Here is a 22,074-nt window from a genome sequence, read left to right as displayed (position 1 = left end):
GGAAAACTTGTTTTGGTGAAACATTTGCTCGTTGGGAGGTCACCTCTGGCATTTAAAAGTCCCCACAAAAGAAAGGGTCACAGCAGCTTGTTTAACTTTTCAGGTTTCTGTAGCAACAAGGACAGGAAAATACAAATAGCTCATATGGTGACTGCTGCCTGTAACAGGTGCCCAGTTAGACTGTTCATCCTTGGACCACTTTTGGTAGCTGCCACTGCATACAGGGTGGGCACATTCCACAAAACCTGCCATTTGGAAATGGTCTCACACAGTTGCTACCACCGCAATTTGGTCCTTGTCAAAGTTGCTCAAATTCTTATTCATGCCATTTCTTTCTTGCTTCAACTTCAACAGAGGTCTTCTCACTTGCTGCTTAATGTATCCCTCACACTTCTTGACAGGTGCCATTGTAATGAGCTGATAAATGTTACTCACTTTACCTGTCAGTGGATTTAATGGCTGATCATCAGTTTATATTCCATGTATAGTGGGCTTTCTTTTCTAGTTGTCAAATGCAAGGTGGCTACAGAGCAGCAGACTTGTTACTGTAGTGCTTTGAGTTGTAGAACTCCATTAAGCAAGATGCCAGCACAGGTCAGGTTTATATATTCCACGTCTAGTATGGCAAACATTATCTTGATTGCATGTTGGAGGTTTAATGTAGTATCATGAGTCAGTGCTGAAGTGGCCGTCTGCGAGGATGCAGTGGAGAGAAAATAGGACTATAGTATAGTAGTAATAGAATGTCAAACCATGAATGGAGTGTAAAAGACTGAGACAAAGAAAAAGGGACAGGAGTGATAGACAAGACACTACTATGGTACTTTTATTTTAGCTGACAGTTACAGTCTGTGATCATATGCCTGCTGGGGGCCAAGTTGATGAGGGAGAAGATGCTGAAATCCCCTTTGTGCAATGCAAAACATATTCCCTTTGACAATCACGGACTTTACTGGAGAAGAAATGACCGTTTACCATCCTCCTGTTTTGCTGGAGCACATTGCCTGCAACCATTTTATAATAGGGTCTTTTTGGTATTATAGGCTTTGTGAAGTTCTGAGGCAGAGCTGCATAGCTGTGGATTAGATAGAAACAGGGCAATGGGCCAGAAGTCACAGAGGAGGGAGGGTGCAAAGGTGCTGCGCTAGCAACAGCTGCCCACTCCTAGGAACTGGGAAAACACAGGCATGAAAGATTAAGAAGTACCTCCACTCTTAGTTAGGAGTTGGATTAGTGTTGTTACTGTGAAATTACAAATAACATACAAGAACTAGAATTACTGCTTTGCAGTACTGTGCCTGCTCCAACCAGCCAATCTGCTGTATCCAAACTCATATAATAAATGTCTGTATGGACATGTATGATTCCACTGAATAATTTCCAGTGAGAAACGTGCTGTGTTCACTTGAATTCTTGAGTTACGGCCAAAAATGTTTTGTGAGGTGACCTTGACCCTTGACCACCAAAATCTAATCAGTTCATCTACCAGTCCAAGTGGACATTCGTGCTGAATTTGAAGAAATTCCGTAAGAGCATTCTTGAGAGATTGCAACGGACATGAAATTGCAGTGACTTTGACCACCAGACTTTGACCACCAGACTTCTTCAAAATCTAATTGTTCACCTGTGAGTCCAAGCTGACATCTGTACTGAATTTCAAGAAATTTTGTCAAAGCGGTTCACAAGAATGAGACGGACATGAGGTCGCAGATCTTCAAAATTGAATCACTTCAGTCATTGGTCCAAGGGGATATTTGACAATGACATTTTTAAAATAATTAATTTTCAGTACATTCAAATAATATATTTTATTTTGTATTTTGGCATCTCAAACCCCCAAAATATCAAGTGGGTCAACTGTCTGAGCAAATGAATAAACTAAGAAATGTATTAAAAATGGCAAATGGTTTAAAATAAAACACCCATATTTTTAAAGTTGTGTGACATCATAGCTTCAGCGGCTAATGCTAGCTTTCAGAGGGAGAAAATCATGGTGCCCCTCCTGGGTGTGTATACATTTCTGATGCTTCAACAATTTTATGACAAACGGCGATTTTTTTGACTTGTAAAATTATGTTTTAAATTGACAAATAACATGTATTGTGACGCAAAAAATGTCTATTGCCATTGGTTAGTCCACCAGAAAGAGACACTCTAATTGTATGTTCTCAAATGGCAGGGTGGCACAACTGTAAAAATCAGACTTTTATTGTGACGGGAAGAGGTTATAACAATAAACAGAATACTGCATCAGCCAGAGGAACCCAAGTAACCTTAAAAAAATTAGCTAATTTCAGCTCATATGTAGGCTGCTACACTTTAAATGTACCAATGTATAATTAGAAAAAAGTTTTTTTCATGATAAAATAATGTACGGATGGACAACCCAAAAAAAAAAATATAATTCCTTTGGGCCACAGCTGTCGGCGGCACTGACATTAAAAGCTGTAACAGAAAGTTGAAGAACAAAAGAAAGAGGGATAAAGAGAGAGGGGGATTAGGATGGATGAGAGCAGCTTAATAAGAAAAATAAGGATGAAAGTAGAGATGGGAATGGTGTATAATTTATATTGGATGTCACCACACAGACTGAGGAGATGAACATAAACGAGAGAGGAGGTTTATTTATGAGAGGCAGGTCATCTAGCAGTGGATTGTGAAGCTCTCTCTCACACACACAGACACGCACACAAACACAGAGAGTAGAGGAATGCAGGGCTGACAAGGTTGGCTTGTAAAGTGTGGGCATCCATGCCAAGCAGGGCCCGAGCCCCGTGCCAAGGCTGGAGCACAGGACGGGCTTCACCCGCCTGGGGCACTGGCAGCCAGTGATGAGTCCTGGGCAAACTGGGCGCTGCCCCAGAGACTGGAAGCCCATCCTCAATGATTAATGAGGGTCTGTGACTGTGGCTGGCAGGTTCAAAGAGGCAGAGGGATAAACGTGGGGAGCGAGTGGGGTAAAGAGCGGGGGGAGATCTGGCGAGGGGCGGCTGAGCCAGACTATAAACCCTTGAGAGGTTTTTCCCAAACCTCCACAACATAAGGGGGTGTCTCCAATTTCCATTTCTGTTTGAAAACATTGCCACAAATCCATTTGCTAGCATTTCTCATCGCTAAACGACCGTGACTGCATGAGTCTTTGCTCTCTAGCATTCCATCGCAGCTCATAATCAAAGTTTCTCTGGATGATACAGTGAGATTCAGAGAGGTCGTGTCTCACTGCAGATATAACTCTGGTCACAGTTGAACTCACATTTTCTTTCTCAGAAGTTGGAGATGAGATACGCTGACAGCTGCTGACTGAAACAGATGACACGGATTCTTTCTCACCCATAAACACACACGGCTTTAGTGGTGAATATTTCAGATTGGGGTCTCTCCGGTCGCGGCAGACGTTTAACGGAAAGCAAGTTTAAAAAATAAAAAGTAAAAAAATTTCCCTTTTGACATGAAACTCCTTCTTTCTGGCAGCGAACACAACGCTGCATGTGTAACATGAGTGAATGACTGTGTAATTTGCTGACAGTGCCAAGCAAGTGTTGGCCCAGGGTGTTAAAATGAAAATGGCTTTGCTTTACACTGTCCACCCACCACTCGCACAAAGCTGCAAAAAGAGCTTTAATGTAACAACACTGTGCTGAAATTATCGGCCCTCTGTGCACACTGTTTCTGCTGCTGTTAGCTTTAACACGACCGGTACTTGTCATTTTGCCACAGCGTGACAAAAGGAGAGCAAGATTGAAATTACATAAGCTGCTGATGACCAAAAATGTTGAATTTTGCAGTGTGATGGGCTGTAATATTTTTATCCACTGGTTATCTCTTTGTTTCAGATAAACCTCTAAAAGGTTACAACACAGCAACCAAACTGAGACGTATATGAACCATATCAATAGTTTTTATCCTTTTAGTCAGTCTACATTTACAGTAAACAGTCGTAAGCATCAGAATCTAGTTTATTACCAAGTAGGTTTACACATGGAGTGTATAATAATAAACAGTAAGTAGACAGGTAAAGCTTTATTTGAAGGGCTGTGTATACAACTGTCATGACACTGTCATAAACATAAACGAGTTGGAATTATTATATGACTGTGGTCATGAAACATCATTCAGTCGGTTGTGTAATTTTTAAACCATAGTTGACATTGGTTGAGATGTTTTTGTTAGGAAAGCTTGACATTAATCAGGCAGAAAAAAAGGTCTTTGTTATGACAACTTGACATTAACCAAGACAAAAATGCCTTTGTTATGACAGCTTGGCAGTAACCAAGACAAAAATGTCTTTTTTGGCTTGACAGCTTTCAAAAACATGAAGGAGTGTCATTCGGTCAGTTATGTCATTTTAAATCCAAAGTTGACATTGTTTGAGATGTCTTTGTTGTGACAGCTTGACATTAACCAAGACAAAAATGCCTTTGTTATGATGACTTGACATTATCAAACTTCATTGTTATCAAAAGAAACTGTTTTGCTTTACGTTTTAACATTACGTTAAACCGGCTGGTTGCTTTTTACACTGTCATCAGACCGTTATAAGTGTGTCAGTTTCCTTGACCTCAGATGAAGTGTCATAAAGATGTCGTTAAATCTTATAAAGACACTTTGACAGAGTACAGTACCAAGGTGATTTAGCTTACAGTGTTACCTGATGGACACATAGTGCTTTGCTAGTTGACTTGTCACTAAAGTAGGCTAACTGCTATCTGCTGAACTTTAGCTAGCATTAGCTAGTTAGCATGGGTAGCGATATAGCTAGCCGCCTAATAAGCTGACTCAGCCTCGGGTGCCAGAAGCCAAACCCAGCGAGAAAACCACCTCGGTATTGTAATTCCTGTCAAACTGGCCACTGACACTCTTATAGGCTCACTGGCTGTGTTCACTAGGTTATCATAACCACAGTTTGACAATGTCAAGCTGTCATGACAAAGACATTGGCAGGTTATGCTGCAATTATGGACTTGATTAAAGTCAATAGCAAAGACTCTCAAACAGACAGACGTCTCAAACAATGTCAACTTTGCATTGGAAATAGCATAACTGACCAAATGACAACAGTCATAAACATTTGTTAAGACCTCTTCAGGTTAATAACAGGTGTCATGACATGTTTATAGCAGTGTCAATGTCAGTCCTATGCACACCCCTTAAGTTTCAAGTCTTACCAGTAGAAAACAATGCAGAAATATAAAGGCAAGTACTGTAAATCATCAAGTATAAATAAAAAATAGTAAATTGACAGAAAAATGTAGAAGATTATTTTAAAAAAGCATATGTTGTTTAGAGAGCTGCACAGGTGTAAAAGCTGACAGTATGCAGTATATAGGAGGTGAGAATCAGTGTCAGTGAGGGACTCTGCCCTCATTAAGTATACATTGTATTCTGTATAATTGTTTGAAATGCTCCTGCAGCTGACATGTTTGTGTGTGAGTGGGCGACCGACTGACAGTACAGCATATTGTAAAATCCCAAGGTCAAAAATCTGGTCCATCATTAAGGAACAGCTTGCGCGAAGGATGATTCCTTTTAAGATTTTACAGTAATTCTTACTATAACTGTGAATTTCTCTGCTCACTGTTCGCATTTATAACAGAACACAGCATGTTGACGTGTTGATTCTGTGCCCATATCAACAGGTGTCTATTTTTGTCATGCACACATGGTCATGGGGAGCTGTTAGCATGGTGGCTCACAGGCTTTTTTTTCTCCTTTTTTTTTCTCACCAAGAATGAACAGCCCATTAATCTAAGTCAGATCTGAAGTATCCGCGCTGACATCATCAGGGTTGCCAAAAGGTGACCAGACACCCCATTCAAATTAGAGCTGATTTTAAATTTTGTCCCGGCATCCCAGTTGGTGAAGTCTTTGTCCTGATAATGAGACATCGGACATCTTTTAATGAGGCAGAATTATATTGTCGAGATCACAGACAGGTTAGATCGACCGGGCTCAGTCGGCGATTTGTTAATTTTTAACAGGGTGGACGGCCCAGTGAGGGCAGTTTTTAGTAGCGCAGACATTACTGAACGGTCGTAGAAACATTATAGGAATATTATAGTAATAATAAAGGCAGCAGTGTGTTTTAATGTCCTCTCACTCTCCTGTGTCTTCATGATGCTTCTTGTCACTTTGATCATAAAGGTAGCACTACTCTATAGAGTGCAATATACAGGTCATAATATAGAACTGAGTATTTATAGTTCAGAGAATATTACATTTTCAAGACTGAACTGTCAGAAGTGTGTGACTGACCTTACCTGAGTCCTGTCCCTTTTTTTCTCTGAGCTCCACTAACAGCAAACTTGGTGCCTGGTGCAAATGATACAGCTTCTAATTAAATGTCATTTTTGTCATTATTATTGTTAATAACAGTGTTGCAGTATGTTGTAGTTTGTGTTGTGTGTGTATATAAATTACATTCACCCCTAACCCTAACCCTAACCCTTTCCCATGGAAACATTGAGCTCTGCCGATCACAGACCTTGCTGTTACACTGTAGGATTGTGGGTAGTGTACTACGTCACTATGACATTGCAAATAAAAACAGTTTTTCTTAAAACAAAGTTGATATCATCCTGACTTGTGTCATCTACAGGAGCATGAACCATCTCATAGCTCGTGGTGAGTCCACATTGGATGGTTGTGACATTATGACAAATAATCTAACTCCTCAATTCAGACTATGAGTGGAAATTTTCACGTCGGGAACCTATAACAATTGATGAAAATTAGCTAGCGATATCTATAAAAGTATCTAGGGTTTTGCTAACATTAGCTATCAGATGTAACTAGCTATCTAACACAACAGTTGATGTAGACTAGCTAGCTACTTAGGTAGCCTTTTGCTACTAGTTAAATAGCTAGCTAACAATTTATCTAGTTTAGCTAGCAAGTTAGCAAGTGTTTTGCTAACATTAGCTAACTTTAACAGGGACCCCAGCAACATCTATTAACCTTCTTCAAAATGAACAACATAGACGAGCCTAACACATAGCACATCAAAGTACAACAGGGGTATTAGGGGGCTTTCACACTTGGGACTCGGACAGGGACCCCAAAGTCCAGTTCGTTTGCAAAGTATGAACACTGCATACCGTATTGGACAAGTTTCATTGATTCGTGCCTGAGTCCCTTTGTGAAGGTTGTCTGGAGTACTCTGGCACAGTACAAATCAATCATACCAAGTGTAAAAAAGTGTAAAAGATTTCCTCTGTAGTAACTGAGGACCCCCTAAGGTCCCCTTTGGAAGACGGATGAAGTGCAGGAAACAGAAATGGAGAAAGCTGACTGAGGTTCCAAAAGGGGTGGCAGTTAGGAAGGGCTAATTAAAAATCTGTCTGCTACCTCAGATAAAGGATCAATGAGTCAGGCAGACTAGATTAACATATTCAACAGCAACAACAACCCCTCAGGCCCTGCAGTCTCTGGTACGAGGGGATGAAGAGACAGGAATGGCAGGATGACAAGGGAGATGCATTTTGGTCATTTTGCTTACAAGAGGGATGTCATTCCCCTTCAAATTACCTGCTGGTTGTGAGGGAAAGCATAGCTGCAGCCTCCACATCGCTAATTGAGCTATTACGATGCTGTTTGGTAGCTGTAACTACATTTAATTTGGATCGACTGGGCAACCTGCTTTCACTCCTCTGCCAGTCTAACAGCGGTGGCTCGCTGACAAGCAAATGACTCATTCTGAACCACAGATTTTCAGTTAAACTCTCCGTTAACTTCGGTCTTTTCTTGCCCTCTCGCTGACAACGTACTATCCAGACGATAGCAGCGATATAAGTGCTAATTTACAAGCAAAAGTCTTTCTAGATTTAACTATGAGCCTATAGAAATAACCGTATAGTCAACTCAAGTCAACCTCAAGTCTTGACACTGACAGTTTCTGACACTGTCAACACTAAATCAAATAAGCCTTAGGCATTTCTTTTCTCCTAAGTAGGCTAATGTACTAAAATAAATATAGTGCTTCAGTAGTCTGGTGTTATTTTTCCATCATTTTGTTGATGTATCTGTGACATTGTCGGTATTATGTAATCTGATACTCTTAGATTGTTCACTCACTCATTTATTTATTATCCATCTATTAGAATAACAAGTATTCATCTGTTTGATCAAGCCAATGCCCATGTTCCGGCTGTTTTTAATATTTAAATCTAATGGTTAATGCTAGAGCTAGTTGAAATCTTTGATATGGTAAAACATGCTATAGACAACTGTCACATCAAAAGAAAGACGAGGGACCTTCTTTTTTTGTCACATTATAATATTAATAGGATTGAACATCCTCAGTCTATTAAATGGAGCTGTGGATAATTACTACCTATTGTACATTACAATATGATTATACATTGCACTAAATAAAATAATAGAACTGACTTTGGAAGCACGGGGAGCGCCGTGCCCCACAGTCACAGGATATTAATGCTAAATTAAACTGCTTTCTGTTAAAATAACTCGAAGTAAAACTAAATGAGGAGCCACATGAGATTCGAGCAAACAGCTCATTTAATGATCGTAGCCCAAAGACCCGACTCCTTAAGGAGACATCTCACTTAATTCTTTAGGTGCAGTTAAAAACACCCAGCCTGCGGAGTCTGTTGAGTTCCCTTTTTTTTCAGGTTGTATGGTTTTACAGTTATAAATTCTCATCAATGACTGCTTTTCATACCCCGGCTCATTAGTACAGTATAATTACAACGCGATCCATCTCAGTGCGCCTCCTTATTGTGGCCGGTGTCTCCCAGCTCCTTCCTAATAGGTACTTACAGAGGCTACGTGCACCTTTGTATGAGCTTCAGAAAACCGAGGAGTGCACCGAGCAAATTACCACTTCTAATTTAACTCCCTCAATTTGCATTCCTTCAGTAAGCATCCTATTAATTACAAACCTAGTAACGGATTTAATGGTTTCCAATAAGGTACTGATATTAATGCTTCATAAATGAAGACACAGATTAATGTAATTACCTTAATCAATTATGATGTATGACATTGTATTTACATGCAAATCAGCCTGTATGCTGTTTGTCTTACTTTCAATATGGCGGAAAATAGTTTAAAGGGATAATACGGATTATTTAAAGTGAGGTTGTGTGTGGTTCTCGTCCATAGTCAGTGTGTTAGCCACAGTAGATGCTCCCAGTTTGGAGAGGAGTACCAGCATGGGGGTTAAAGGGACAGTTCACCCTAAAATTAAAAACACATATTTTTCCCCTGGCCTGTTTATCCATCTGTACTGTTTTGGTGTGAGTTGCAGAGATGTCCACCTTCTCTCCAATATAATGGGACTAAATGGCACAAGTCCTGTGTTGCTCCAAGAACCAAAAAACTACGTTTGAAGAATTCAAAACCCGTGTCTTGTCCCAAAAATCACGACCCAGTCTCTCAAGATAATCCACCAACCTTGTTGTGAACAGTTTCATCTACCAGAACTACTTAATAATCTACTGTGACAACTTTCTCATAGAAAGAAAGTAGTTCCTACATGTAAGGGCTCACAACAAGGTCTGTGGATTATCCTGATTTTTGGAAAGAGACACGGTTTTGAATCTTTCAAATGTATTTTTGGTGCTTGGAACAACACAGGATTTGTGCCGATTTGTGCTGCCCATGGCCAAAATCTCTAAAACTCTGCAACTCATACCAAAACAGTATAGATGGATAAATTGCACTAGAGGCCAGGGAAAAAAATGTATTTTGGATTTTGGGGGGAACTGTCCCTTTAAGCAATGTTCTGCTGTTGACAGGGTCAGCAACAAAAGATATTTTAGCCACGTAAAAAAGTTGCTCCTAAAAAAATCTATATCATCTTAAGTGTGCACTATATTTAGAACATTTTAACCTCTTTTCTTTGTAGTCAGGCAGCTTTTTCAGATGGGAAAACTTTGTCAAAAACCATAAATTCACCTCACAGAACACGGGAGCTGCTGGTCTACTGCTGCCTCGATTTCTTTGTTTGTTTGTGTTATTGTGCTTTGGTGTTTTTAAAGGGTTGGTTTGGATTTACTGAAGTTACACAATACCACAAACCAAACTGATAAGCATCTCTTTGGTTTGTCCTAACAGAAGTCTCCAAACGAACCAAACTGAAATCAGTAATTTTACTGAACAAGGGGGTTCCTGGTTAAATAATACAAACTATCCATTTAATAGCCTTTTTAAAGTAGATAATTAAATCTATTACAAGGTACCTTCACACTGAGTTGACTTCAGAGGCCTTAGCAATAGTGGTTTCTCTATAATAACCAGAAAATATAACTCATTATCATAATAAAAATATCCTCCTGCTTCTTCATTACTGGCTAACATACAAATCACTGTAAATTTTTCAACACAGGCTTGTTTCATCTGCGACCTGGTGGCAGCCATTAAGAACAACTATACAGAAATGGCTGCGCGTCTCAAGGATGGTCTTATTTGTCTCATAGAAGCATCAGTAAGAACTCCTCGTAGAGGCTTTAACTGAGAGAATAAACTCTAAAAAAGCTAGATTGGAACGTTAATTCCCTTGTCACAAAATTTCTGTCAGTAAGAAAGCGCTCTCTCTTTCTCTCACTCGCCGCTGCCTCCCTCCCTTCCATCCTTTCCTTTGTTCCCATTCTCGTTTCGCTCTCCTCCTCCCAGCAGACTCCTTCGTCACAGTATTTGTCCACTCCCTGATGTGCCACTTAACTGTTACAATACAATGTTCAGCCACTCAGACACAGCTCACTCTTAACCAAGCTGCAATCCCACACAAACACCACCGGACTGTGTTTTCTCAGACACTGAGAAGGACCAGTGAATCAATATTTTTGTACCATAATTTCCCAACTGTTTTTTTTTTCCACTGGTTGTGCTTTTTAAGTTTTCATCCTTTTCTGTTATTCCTCATTCTCTTGCACAGAGAGAGAAGGTAGTGAGTGCTAAAGTGGGTCAGCCCTCTCCTATAGTTGAGGAAAGACGACGACTTGCTCTGTGGAGTAAGGCTGTTTGCCGCCTTAGGCACCAACACGACAGCAAAGGCAAGCTGACGGACTCAAAGGGGCAATCGAGTGCTGAGAACCTACCTTGGTATATATGTTGTAGTCACAGTTCCCGCGGGAACAAGGCAGTAAACATGACAACACAACAGTCTAGACTTTTTGATTTTGGTGGGGACAGCAACAGTAATGATCATAATACTAATAAAGATGATAATAATAATAATAACATTCCTAAAAACACCTAAATCCTTTTATATTTGTTGTCAGCATTGTTTAGAAAGCTAAGCACTGTACTGCTGAGGACAGGGTCAGCAGCAAACTGTATTTTAGACAACAACAACAACAGTTTAAGTATATGCTACAGTTTGAATATTTTCTCTACTTTACCTTGCTGTCAGACATTCTTTTGCGACAGGAAAACGTCACTATATAAGCCAAATATTGCTCTTTCCAGACCAACCAAACCCTACTGACAAAACCGGTAATTTTACCTGGCAGAACACAAGAGTCACTGGTCTACCGCTGTCTCGATTGGATTTCTTTGTATGTGAACTTGTGAGACAAATCGAGGCAGTGGTAGACCAGCAACTCTTGTGTTCTGCCAGGTAAAAATACCGATTTTGCTTATGGAGTTTGGTTGGTTTGGAGAGAGTGACATTTGGCTAATATATCAGCAGTTGTCCATGGGAAAAGGCTGTTTAACAGCAAGGTAAAGCAGTGAAAATAATCTAAATTGATGATGATTGCGTATCTTCATACACTGGTCCTCCTCTCTGCTTCTCCAAACTTGCCATAGTTAATACACTGACTGTTGATAAGTACCTCTTCTTAAAACCACTTCAAAATATCCAAACTGTCACTTAAAGAATAAAACAAAACAAAAACTTCTAAATAAATAAATAAATAAATAGAAAGACATTTTTGTCTCACAGTTGAGTTTTTTTCACAGATGGGAAGCCAGCTCAGGATCATGTCTAATTACAAGCTCCTACTGGTTGGTGGGTGCACCTAATAAGCAGGTTTTGGTCCAGAGCGACAACATGACTCAATCCGTGCGTTAGATGAGGCACATGGGGCTGTGAGTAATCCCTCCCTGGACTACAGTGTTGGTCAGCAGTGACAGCGATAATGGCATCCAATGGGAATTAGCAGACTGAGAGACAAAAATATTGAGGCAAAAAATGCCTTTCCTTATCCAGGAAACTGTTCCAAATCCTGAGTTACGACAGTTAAAGCTTGGCCTCGCTTTGTTCCAACCAATACAGCTCGGCCGGATATGATTTGTAGCGAACGATCAGACTCCCCTGCGCTTTTAAAGAAATTTAAAGAACTGCTGCAGTCGAGGCGAGATGGTCTCGTCTTGATCTGGTATCAACAAAGTGGTTTTGCAGCTACACTGGAGCTCAGCTGTCTCTTCCTTTTCTGTGGTGTTTCTGCAAAGCCAAGTGGAGACCTGTAATTCTTTCCTACAGTATTTAATGTGTGTGTGTGCGTTCTGGTGTTCTTGTTCTTATGACAACCAAATATCCTCACAAGCATAGAAAAATCCTCCAGCCTTGATTGTTTTCTTGTCCTTGCATCCATGAAGGGCTGTTGTAGGGTTAGAACATGAGTTTAGGATTGGGTATGTGTCTCCAATTGACTGCTTGTGATCAGATCTCGCCTCCCGACTCTATATGCAAGTTCAGCGCCACACTCCACCTCTATATCAGCTTACAGGAGCCTCATGTTTTACCTGTGCTGTCAGCAGCCGACAGAAGAGACACGCCGTGGTGACTGACTGTGTGTAGGTCTGATGTTTTCACATCAGAGATGACAAAGGCATCATTGACAGAATCCGGGAAAGTAAAAGCGTGCGTCCTCCCTGCACACCACGGTCTCTCCTGCCTGCTCTCCACGGCAACACGTTTTTTCCAAAGAAAGAAACAACTTAATTTATTGCCTTAAATGCTGAATTTACCAGAAGGCACTATGAATGACCAAGAAATCGGTGTAGCTGTGTCACTTCCCTGCTCTGTATAATATAATAAAAATGTTTGCAAAAAAAGCACACATTATTAGCCAACACACTGGGACAAACGAACACGTTTTACACAAAGAAAAAAATTAATTAATGTATGACATTTGCTGAATTTACAAGAAGGCCAGAATAATTATACTCTCAAAATTCACTGATTTTTAAAGGGAGTCTAGGGATGTTGTGGTTATTACTACTCATCCACTGCTTATCCACACAGGTAAGAGATCCCAAACACATAATTTGCATTATAGTGAACCAAATGATGTACTGTATCTGTAAGAACGGCATCACGTACGTAGACACAACTGACAGATGGAGGTCACAGGTCACCTCGGGGTCGAGGTACGAGTGATCAGATCTCAGTACCTCCTCAATGCATCATGGGTGCATTCACACCTGCACTTAGAGTTGTTCTCTTCTGACTGGATCAACCAGGTTTATGTGGGGGCTTCCACATACAGGGCTTCTCCATTTTCACGTTTGGCTGCGCCCAGTTAAACTGTACCGTGCTGATTTGCATTTCAGTAACCGGTTTTAATGTGCTGAACTGTGCTGAGTCACACCTGAGATGGACCATCTCTGGAGCCAGGCCAAAGCGTGCCCGACCCACCTCCAGGTGGGTTGAGGTCAACCCATGATTTCTTTCTTTCTCCCCGTCAAACAAAACTTCGTTGTCAGATTTAACTCATTTGACTGCGGGAATCCAGAGAGAAAGGCGTTTTTAAAAATGCAATATTTCCTAAATTTTGTGCTTCATCATAAAAGCTTTTAAACAGCGGACTATTATTTTGATGAATTTGTAGGAAATTAAGTATTTATTCAGTGTTTTGCAGCCCTGTTGTAATCAAAATGCAAATCCCTGCCATGCTGGGATGGCATGCAGAGTCAAACTGAGTTAAGCCTCGCCAGCGTTCGTGTATGAAAAAGGGGTACAGGTGTAAACAGGCTCAAAGATTAGAAGTAGATTTTGGGTTAGGTGAGTGTAAAGGTTCAGGTTAGGTATGTAGTAATGAAGGGTACAAGTTCGGGTTATGCAGTGAAGTTCAAAGAAAGCCTTTACATGTGAAGTAAAACATATTCATGAGAATATTTTGTTGTCTCTGTCTCTTCATTCCAGGAAACTACTATGGGACCCCGAAGCCCCCCGCAGAGCCCAGCCCCGTGCAGCCAGATCTGGTGGACCAGGTTCTGTTTGACGAGGAATTCGACACGGAGGTCCAGCGAAAACGCACAACTTCTGTCAGCAAGATGGACAGAAAGGACAGCGCCGCGCCAGAGGAGGAGGAGGAAGAGGAGAGGCCTCCTATGGTCAACGGCCTGGCTGGTGAGAAACAAACATTGTCTGTTTCTTTTTCTGCTCCTGCAGCTCGTTACAATGCAGCTGTGCTCCATACCGCTTTTCTCCAAATTTAAACCCCAGCAGTTTTTTGTTTGCTCAATTTATTTTTTTTCATCAAGCTGTTCATTATATTATTCTCTGCATGCAAAACAGCAGGGCCTTTTTTTCTTTGCTCCTTATCATTCTTTTCTCCCAACAAACATTCTCAGGATTAGCTATTCTGCATGCAAGGTCAGCGCTAAATCACAAGAGGTAGCCAGAGTCTGTCTGAGATCAATAGAAGCAATCCCTCGGTTAGAGGGATAGACTTTGCCCTTGTTTGGTTCCCCCTCAAGGATGTCCTCGCATGGCTAATGGCATGAACAAAATCAGAGCATGTCTCTGATAATGGTGAAGGGTCCTCGCTGTGAAAGTAGTTAGAAAACCTCTAACTGCTCTGCTGTTATAAAACACTACAAAATAAAATGCTAATGGTCAGAAGTATGTGCCAAAACGTTACATAATAATCATCCATATGAAATAGTTTTCACTCATAATACCGTTCCCTCCTCTTAAAGGGATAGTTTGGCTTATTTTCTGTGGAGTTGTATGAGGCCCTTGCAGTAGATGAGCTGAGAAGCAGAGAGGAATGTTAGTATGGAAGCTAAGAAATGAACTGCCTTGGACAAGGTCAGCAACAAAAGTAGTAGTTTGGTTGGTTTGGAGAGAATGATATTTGGCTTTTATAGACGAGGCTTCTCTACAGAAAAAGGTTGTCTGGCAGCGAAGTATTTTCTAAATATAGTGTACGTGGGGTGTCCCTGTAGCTCAGTTGAGAGTAGTCGAGCGAGCACAGCATCTATTAGGGCTATCAGTCCTAGGAAGCAGCCTGTGGTCCTTTGCACCCCCCCACCCTATAAATAACAATAATAATCTCTCTCTACCCTCCTATAATACAGCCACAACAGCCCCCGAATTGTAAAAAAAAAAAAAGAGTTATACTTCATACAATCATCAAGTACCTCATGCAACCCTATTTCAAATAATCCGAACTGTCCCCTGAAACCAGCCAACTGAACAAACTCACAGCTTCTGGCCCTTTGTTGGTGCAGGCTCCCTCAGCTGTTCTGTCCTCTGTTATGGCTTCAATGACGGCCTCACACACACTCTGGCCTGGTGCAGTGTGGCACCGCTTCTCCAGATTATTAGTCAAATGAGCCACTCTGGACAAAAAGACCCAGTGCTGCAAAAACCATCTAATTAATGATGCATATTTCATTGTCAGTTTTATTAGTTGGTGTATTTTTGTGATTCTTGATGATAACTAGCAGCACAGTTATGAGACATTTTTTCTTTTTCTTTTCTCACCATTACCATGTGCTAGCTCTTGCTAACGCACACATTATGCTGAATGTACTGAATTAAGCACATATACCAAGGAAATCCCAATAGACTGCCAATCGTGTTGGCCTGCGTGACCCCACTCCCATGTGGAGCATAAAGTGAAATTCAACTCATAAAAACTATTTATATGATATATTGAAACATATCTGGCATTCACAGGAGGAATAGAAAATCACAACATCATACAGTGTGAGACATATCAAAGGCTAGTAAAGAAATTAAAAGTTTAAAAAAAGGTCAGTGAGCCTGTAACTAACTGCTCATCTCGAGCGAAAGAGAGAAACATTGTCAGAGACACATCATCTCTGTGGCCTTGGGCGGTAATGATGGTAGTGTGGAGCCCAGCCAAGAAAAACCACTCATTGTAGAAGGATGTCACTCCTAATTCTGTGCTTCATGAGATGTCTAATCTCAAATGCACTTTATCATACCTTTGTCAGCATGTGGATGGATCGGATTGGTAAAGTGGTGAGGATGTACAACAGAAGGAGGTAGAGGGAGACATATTACCAGACATATTACCGTACCCTGAAGGCACTTTGATAATAGTTGTGCATTACTATTAGTGGCCATTTTTCTTTTGTGTCTCTAACATCCTTGTCAGTTCATGAAGCCTACACTCTTAGAAATAAACATTCTAACTAGAACCATACAGGGTTCTTCGACTTGTCCCCATAGACGAACCATTTTGGTTCCTGGTAGAATTTTTTCTTAAGGTTCTACTTGGACTCTTTCAGACCAACATAAAGGCTTATACCAAAAACCATCTGTGGAGGTTTCAACCCAGAACCCCCTATGGGCCCTTTTCCACTAAATAACCTCTGGTTCCTGAATCGGTTCCATTCAAGATCCTTGGAACTTTGGTGCTATCTATTAAACCAGCCCTCAGACCACCTGTCTTAAGTAGAACCATTGTAGATTAGATAGGTGCTTGAACCAGAACGGGCTGGTTCCATGTTAAAGGAAAATGGCCCTGTGAGAGATTGTATAGAGAACCCTTCTATGGTGAACCACCTAGGAAGTTCCATCAAGAACCCTTTTATATTCCAACAGTATCATCTAGAACCTGCCCAGGGTGTTCGACCAAGAACCTTTTTGTATTCCATGGGTTTCATCTAGAACCCACCCAGGGAGAACTAAAAATAGGTTCTCACATATAACCGTCGTGTCTTCTGTGGGTTCTGTGAAGGAGCATTTTATATTCTGCATATGAAACAAAATTATTGAATTATTGATTTATATATTGTGGTCATCATTTTAACAATCAATCTCATGATTGATTGACACTTCCTAAGTCCCGCCCCTTTTTGCTCTGTGCAAATAACAGTTTAGCAAACTTGGTGTTTTGGTCAACTTTCTCCCTTTCCCATAAAAGTAACCCATAATTCACATCTTTAGTCAGCCAATGTTAGCAAAACACTAGCTAACTATCTAGCTAATGTTAGTTAAATGCTAGTTAACTAGCTTGCTAATGATTGATGACAATTAGCTAGCTAATTGGCCAACTTTTTGCTAATATTAGCTAACTTCAGATGTGAATGCATGGCGCTTTTACAGGCCCTCCAGCAACATCTTTTAACTATCCTCTCTTCAACATAGAAATACCAAGGATATATTATATTCAAGTACAGGAAACAGGAAAGGAGGAAGATGGCTGCGGTGCCAAGCTTGCTCAGCTGTTATTGGAGCACAGTGCGAAAAGGGGTGGGACTTATGAAGGTTTGATTACCGTTGAGTACTTCAGTATTCTTTGGATGGAAAAGGGTTCTTAATGGAGCCCTTAGTCTTTCTTTAAAAAAAAAAAGGGTTCTTCAGAAGCAAATGGTTTTGGGTAGAACCTCAGCCCTTCAAGAAGAACTCTTTTGGAGCGTTTATTTTTAAGAGTGTACGTGCCCACATGTGCAGCAGCCCAGTTTGTATTTCTCTGCAAGGGCTGAAAGCTGCTGTAGCCTGGAGCAAGTGTCTGTACGTAGTCATTTATTCTGACTTTATAAGTGCAGAAACCCCCTCCTGGTGCCATCATGAAAAAGAGGCCCCAATTTCAGCACAAAAAGCTCTTGGCTTCTCCCAGTCAACAGCTGTCACTTTCCATCGCTGCCATTCAATTACCCCGGCCAAACACAGTGAGCATTCAGTGCCATGATGAAGCTAGGTCATACGCAGCCAGATGAAAACCTGCAGATAACACTTACACACACGCATTAAGATTAGGCAAATACACACACACACACACACACACATGCAGCAGCCTGTGTGATACTAATAGAGTTGTGATGTGGCGCTCGCGGCTGGACTGAAGCATTGGTCAGCTCTGCGCTTGCCTGGGAGGCAGTTCCCAGTACATCGCTGCTGACATGCAAATCCTATGGCAATTGCTGCGCTTCCGTCCTTTCTCTGTGTACTCTGTCTCTCCCTCGCTCTCTCTCCCTACCCCTTCCCTCTCCCGTGGATGTAACCGTCCACCCAGTGTACAGAGGAAGATCAGCTCGAGCGACAGCAGCAGCAGCAGCAGGGAAAGAGATGCGAGGAGCCCAGAGGAGCTCCAATGGCGCCACACTCTCACCTCCTGTCTCCTTCTCCTTCTACCATCTCCCGTACCCCTACTCCCAACCCATCCCTCTGTCTGTCTCCATGCCCGTGTCCCTCACCCCATGCCGGGTCACAGAGCACAAGGACAAGGCGGAGTGGAGGAAGACGGTGCCCAGCTACAACCAGTCGGCCGGGGCGATGGACCTGCGAGTGTGGAACCCACAGGATGAGAGTCAGGAGCCCTTGCCTAAAAACTGGGAGATGGCCTACACAGAGACCGGCATGGTCTATTTCATAGAGTAAGTAGCCCCAAGGCTCATTTATGCTTAATGTTAGATACGCATACTGATAAAGACGAAAACTTCTGTCAATACTCTGTGTTCATTTCGTCCAAATTCTGCATGTTTTTTGAAAGTTTACAGTTAAGGTCTAGAGCAGGACCACCAGCAGTTGCGGGGAGAAAGTGTAGCGGTGTAGCCAACAGTTTAAGTGAGACACAATGAAGAAGATTTAAGAATCTGCAAGTATTGAAAATTACATTTGTTGACAGTTAACTAGTGAAAAGAATTCAAATGTCAAAACGTATTTAATGGCTGCACAGACAACCCCTGTCTACAACATTACCCTCGCTTTTGCAGTACAACACCAAATTCCAAAAAAGAGCTGGGAGTCTGTGGGAAAATGGAAATAAAAACAGAATGCAATGATTTGCAAATCCTTTTTGATTTGTATTTGATGGTCTACAGTACAAATACAAAATATTTAATGTTCAGACTGATACACTTTGTTGTTTATGTGATACATCAACTTTTCAGTAAATGTCTGGGAACTGGGGACACTAATTGTTAACATCTTCAAAGCATTTCATTCTTTCCCATTCTTGCTTGATATGTGTCTTCAGTGGCTCAGCAGTCTGGGGTCTCTGTTGTTGTATTTTGCACCGCGGGCAGGTCAATCCAGTACCTGAACTCTTTTACTACGAAGCCACGTCGTTGTAACATGTGCATAACGTGTCCTGGTGTTGTTTTGCTGAAATGAGCAGAGACGTCGTCTGGATGGCAGCATATGATGCTCCAGAACCTGTATGTACCTTTCAGCATCAGTGGGGCCTTCACAGATGTGACAGTTACCCATGATGCCATGGGCACTAACACACCCCCAAACCATCACAGATGCTGGCTTTTGATGTTAGAGCTGGTAACAATCTGGATGGTCTTTTTTCTCTTTAGCCTGGAGGACACGACTAAACACAACACCACAGAGAAATGTGGACTCCACAGACCACAACACACTTTTCCACTTTGCAGAACTCTGCTGTGTTCTGGATGTTGTTGATATGTGATTCTCTTTTCATAGTTGAGTCTTAACTTGCATTTGTTGATGCAGCAACAAACTGTGTTTACTGACAGCAATTTCCTTAAATCTTCCAGACTTTATGTAGTGTCCTTATTACAATAATGTAGGTTTTTAATGCAGTGCCACCTGAGGGGTCAAAGGTCAAAGACGTTCAGTGTTGGTTTATGGTCTTGTCCTTTACATGCAGAGATTTCTCTGGATTCTCTGAATCTTTTAATTACATGATGGATGAAAATGAGAGTATCAGTTATCAGTCTGAACATTAAATATAATGTGTTTGTACCGTATTCAATGAAATACTAGTCAAAAAGTATTTGCAAATAGTTGCATTCTGTTTTTAACGACGGTTTTACATTATTACAACCTCCTCCAGCATCACCATCTTTTAACTCTTATTCGATATCAATCAATCAATCAGACTTTATTTATATAGCCCAAAATCGCAAATCACAACTTGCCTCAGTGGGCTTCACAACCTGTACAGTGTGCGACACCTCCTGTCCTGTAGACCCTCTAAAGACAAACTCCCCAAGTTCTTCTTGGAAGGATGTGGATATCGTTTTGAAACAGACGTATCTGTTTTTGTACATAAAGGATGCACAGAGGTATGTGTGCAGTGACAGTTACATTGTAAGCCTTAACACTATTACTATTTGTTTGCATTGTTTCGGTCCTATTACAGGAGAAATATGTTAATCCCACTCCCAGTACTCTCTTTTTTCCGCCACGGTAAGCCAAATGTGTTGAGAGATCTGGCAGTGAGTCCCCTCTACTCCCCGTCCAGCATATTCCTCTGCACTGCATCGAACCAGGTGTTGGACATGGAAGCTATCCGTAGGCTCAGCAGTGACAGTTGTGTTCTTCTCAATTAAGTTTTTCTTTTATTTCCCCTGTGTTTGATGTCAGGTTTGTTGGCTGGTGCTAAAAGCAGCAGGCCTGCATTGTTTACCTGGCCCGTTAGTGTGGCAGGCAGTCAATGCCGAGCCGCTGACAGAGCCAGGTGCTGCTGCTCGATCCTAAATCAATAGCTCATTCTGCCAGCCGGAGAGACAACAGGCTAAATGGAGCTCGCCACCCCTGACCTGCTCCCTCAGTTCTGCTCTTTATGATCTCTGCAGCTGCTCACTCTTTCCTCTGTGGGTCTGAGTATTCCTCCTTTTCTTCCCTCTTCACTCGTCCCATTTTCTCTCCCTTCCGTTTACCTCAAAGGGTCCTCTGAGCTTTGTTAAAATTTCACTAATATTTTAAAGGCGTCTTTAATAAGCCATTTGATCCCAGAAGATGAGAAGTTAGCCACACGCTCTCATCTTCCGGGAGCCTGTAGCTCTGTTTGTTTGTTGAAGCAGGTGGAATAGCTCCCGGGTGAAGTGGCTCCTGAGAGTTGTCAGTGCTAATTGCTGAGTTTTCACGGTATCTTAAATGTTTTTACTGCACCTAAAAGCCTCCTCTCCTCTTTGTGTTTCAGTCACAACAGCAAGACGACCACCTGGCTGGACCCACGCCTCGCCAAGAAGGCCAAGCCTCCTGAGAAATGCGAGGAAGGAGGTGAGACGATATCTGAAGATAGTTATGATAGAGAGGTAGTTATAAATTTTAATCAAGTGGGCACTTATGCTGCGTTCCAGACACCGGCGGAGGTTGTAATTTCCCAGTTGGAATCTCCAACTTCTGACCTCAAAGAGATGCATGAAGCCAAAAGTAAACAAACGGCATGGCCGACTTAGACAAATTGATGAGTTTCCTGGACAATTGTACACAGATGAACTCACAGCAGTGGTGCATCCTTGAATATAAATGAAACAGAGGAGGGAAAAGTACACATGAAGTAAAAGACACTAGTATAATAACATTGGTGACATATTTTGACATCAATTTACATGCAGTTTTACTTTTAAATAACTCAAGTTTTACTTAAGACAGACTACATCAGACAGCTATATTGGTTGGCCTGTATTATCTGTGGTAGACCAAAAAATGAAAAAAAAAAAAACAAAGAAAACATAAAACACAAGGCACATATTGGCATATACAGAATACAGTTTCAGCCAACTTGAAACGTTTAATGAAGGGGGAAGATCGAAAATGAAGAAATGCAGAAAAAATATCATCACCTTTATGCTTCAAATGAAACTCTGGGATGCAAAGCAGCTGCTTATCTGATCGCAGTGTTCTCGGTGGACGGTACTGCTGTAACAGGTCAATCAGATAAGCTGGAACTTGCCCATTCAAACCTTTAAAAACAAAAAGGATCTTGTTGTCCACTCCAAATTTCACTTGTAACCAGCGTGCATTTTGCACTATTAGAAGGCGTGACAGAAAGTCTGACTGACTGAGATATAGCGCATTGCAATAGTGCAGGTGAGAAAAATAAAGGTATGGATTAATGTTTCAAAATCTCTGAAAGCAAACATAGGCTTGACCTTGCTTAAAGACTAATAATACTAATGTGACTAAAACTAATGTGTAGGATTTAG

At 41.3% G+C, this 22,074-nt stretch overlaps 1 protein-coding gene across 1 annotated transcript in view; it reads left to right on the top strand.

Annotated features, from left to right (window-relative positions):
* The window catches only part of magi3a (membrane associated guanylate kinase, WW and PDZ domain containing 3a), a 209,515-nt gene that overhangs the window by 145,008 nt on the left and 42,433 nt on the right, over positions 1–22,074 (top strand). The window contains exons 4-6 of the mRNA XM_084720430.1: positions 14,111–14,317; positions 18,381–18,543; positions 21,066–21,145. Of these exons, the coding sequence (XP_084576556.1) occupies positions 14,111–14,317; positions 18,381–18,543; positions 21,066–21,145 (450 nt within the window). The remainder of the gene's footprint in view (positions 1–14,110; positions 14,318–18,380; positions 18,544–21,065; positions 21,146–22,074) is intronic.

This window comes from Lutjanus erythropterus, chromosome 6 (assembly GCF_056507025.1).
Source record: "Lutjanus erythropterus isolate fLutEry1 chromosome 6, fLutEry1.hap2, whole genome shotgun sequence".
In the NCBI taxonomy this organism is placed as follows: Eukaryota; Metazoa; Chordata; class Actinopteri; order Lutjaniformes; family Lutjanidae; genus Lutjanus; species Lutjanus erythropterus.
The sequence above is the reverse complement of the archived record's forward strand: the minus strand, read 5'-3'. Positions and strand labels throughout refer to the sequence as shown.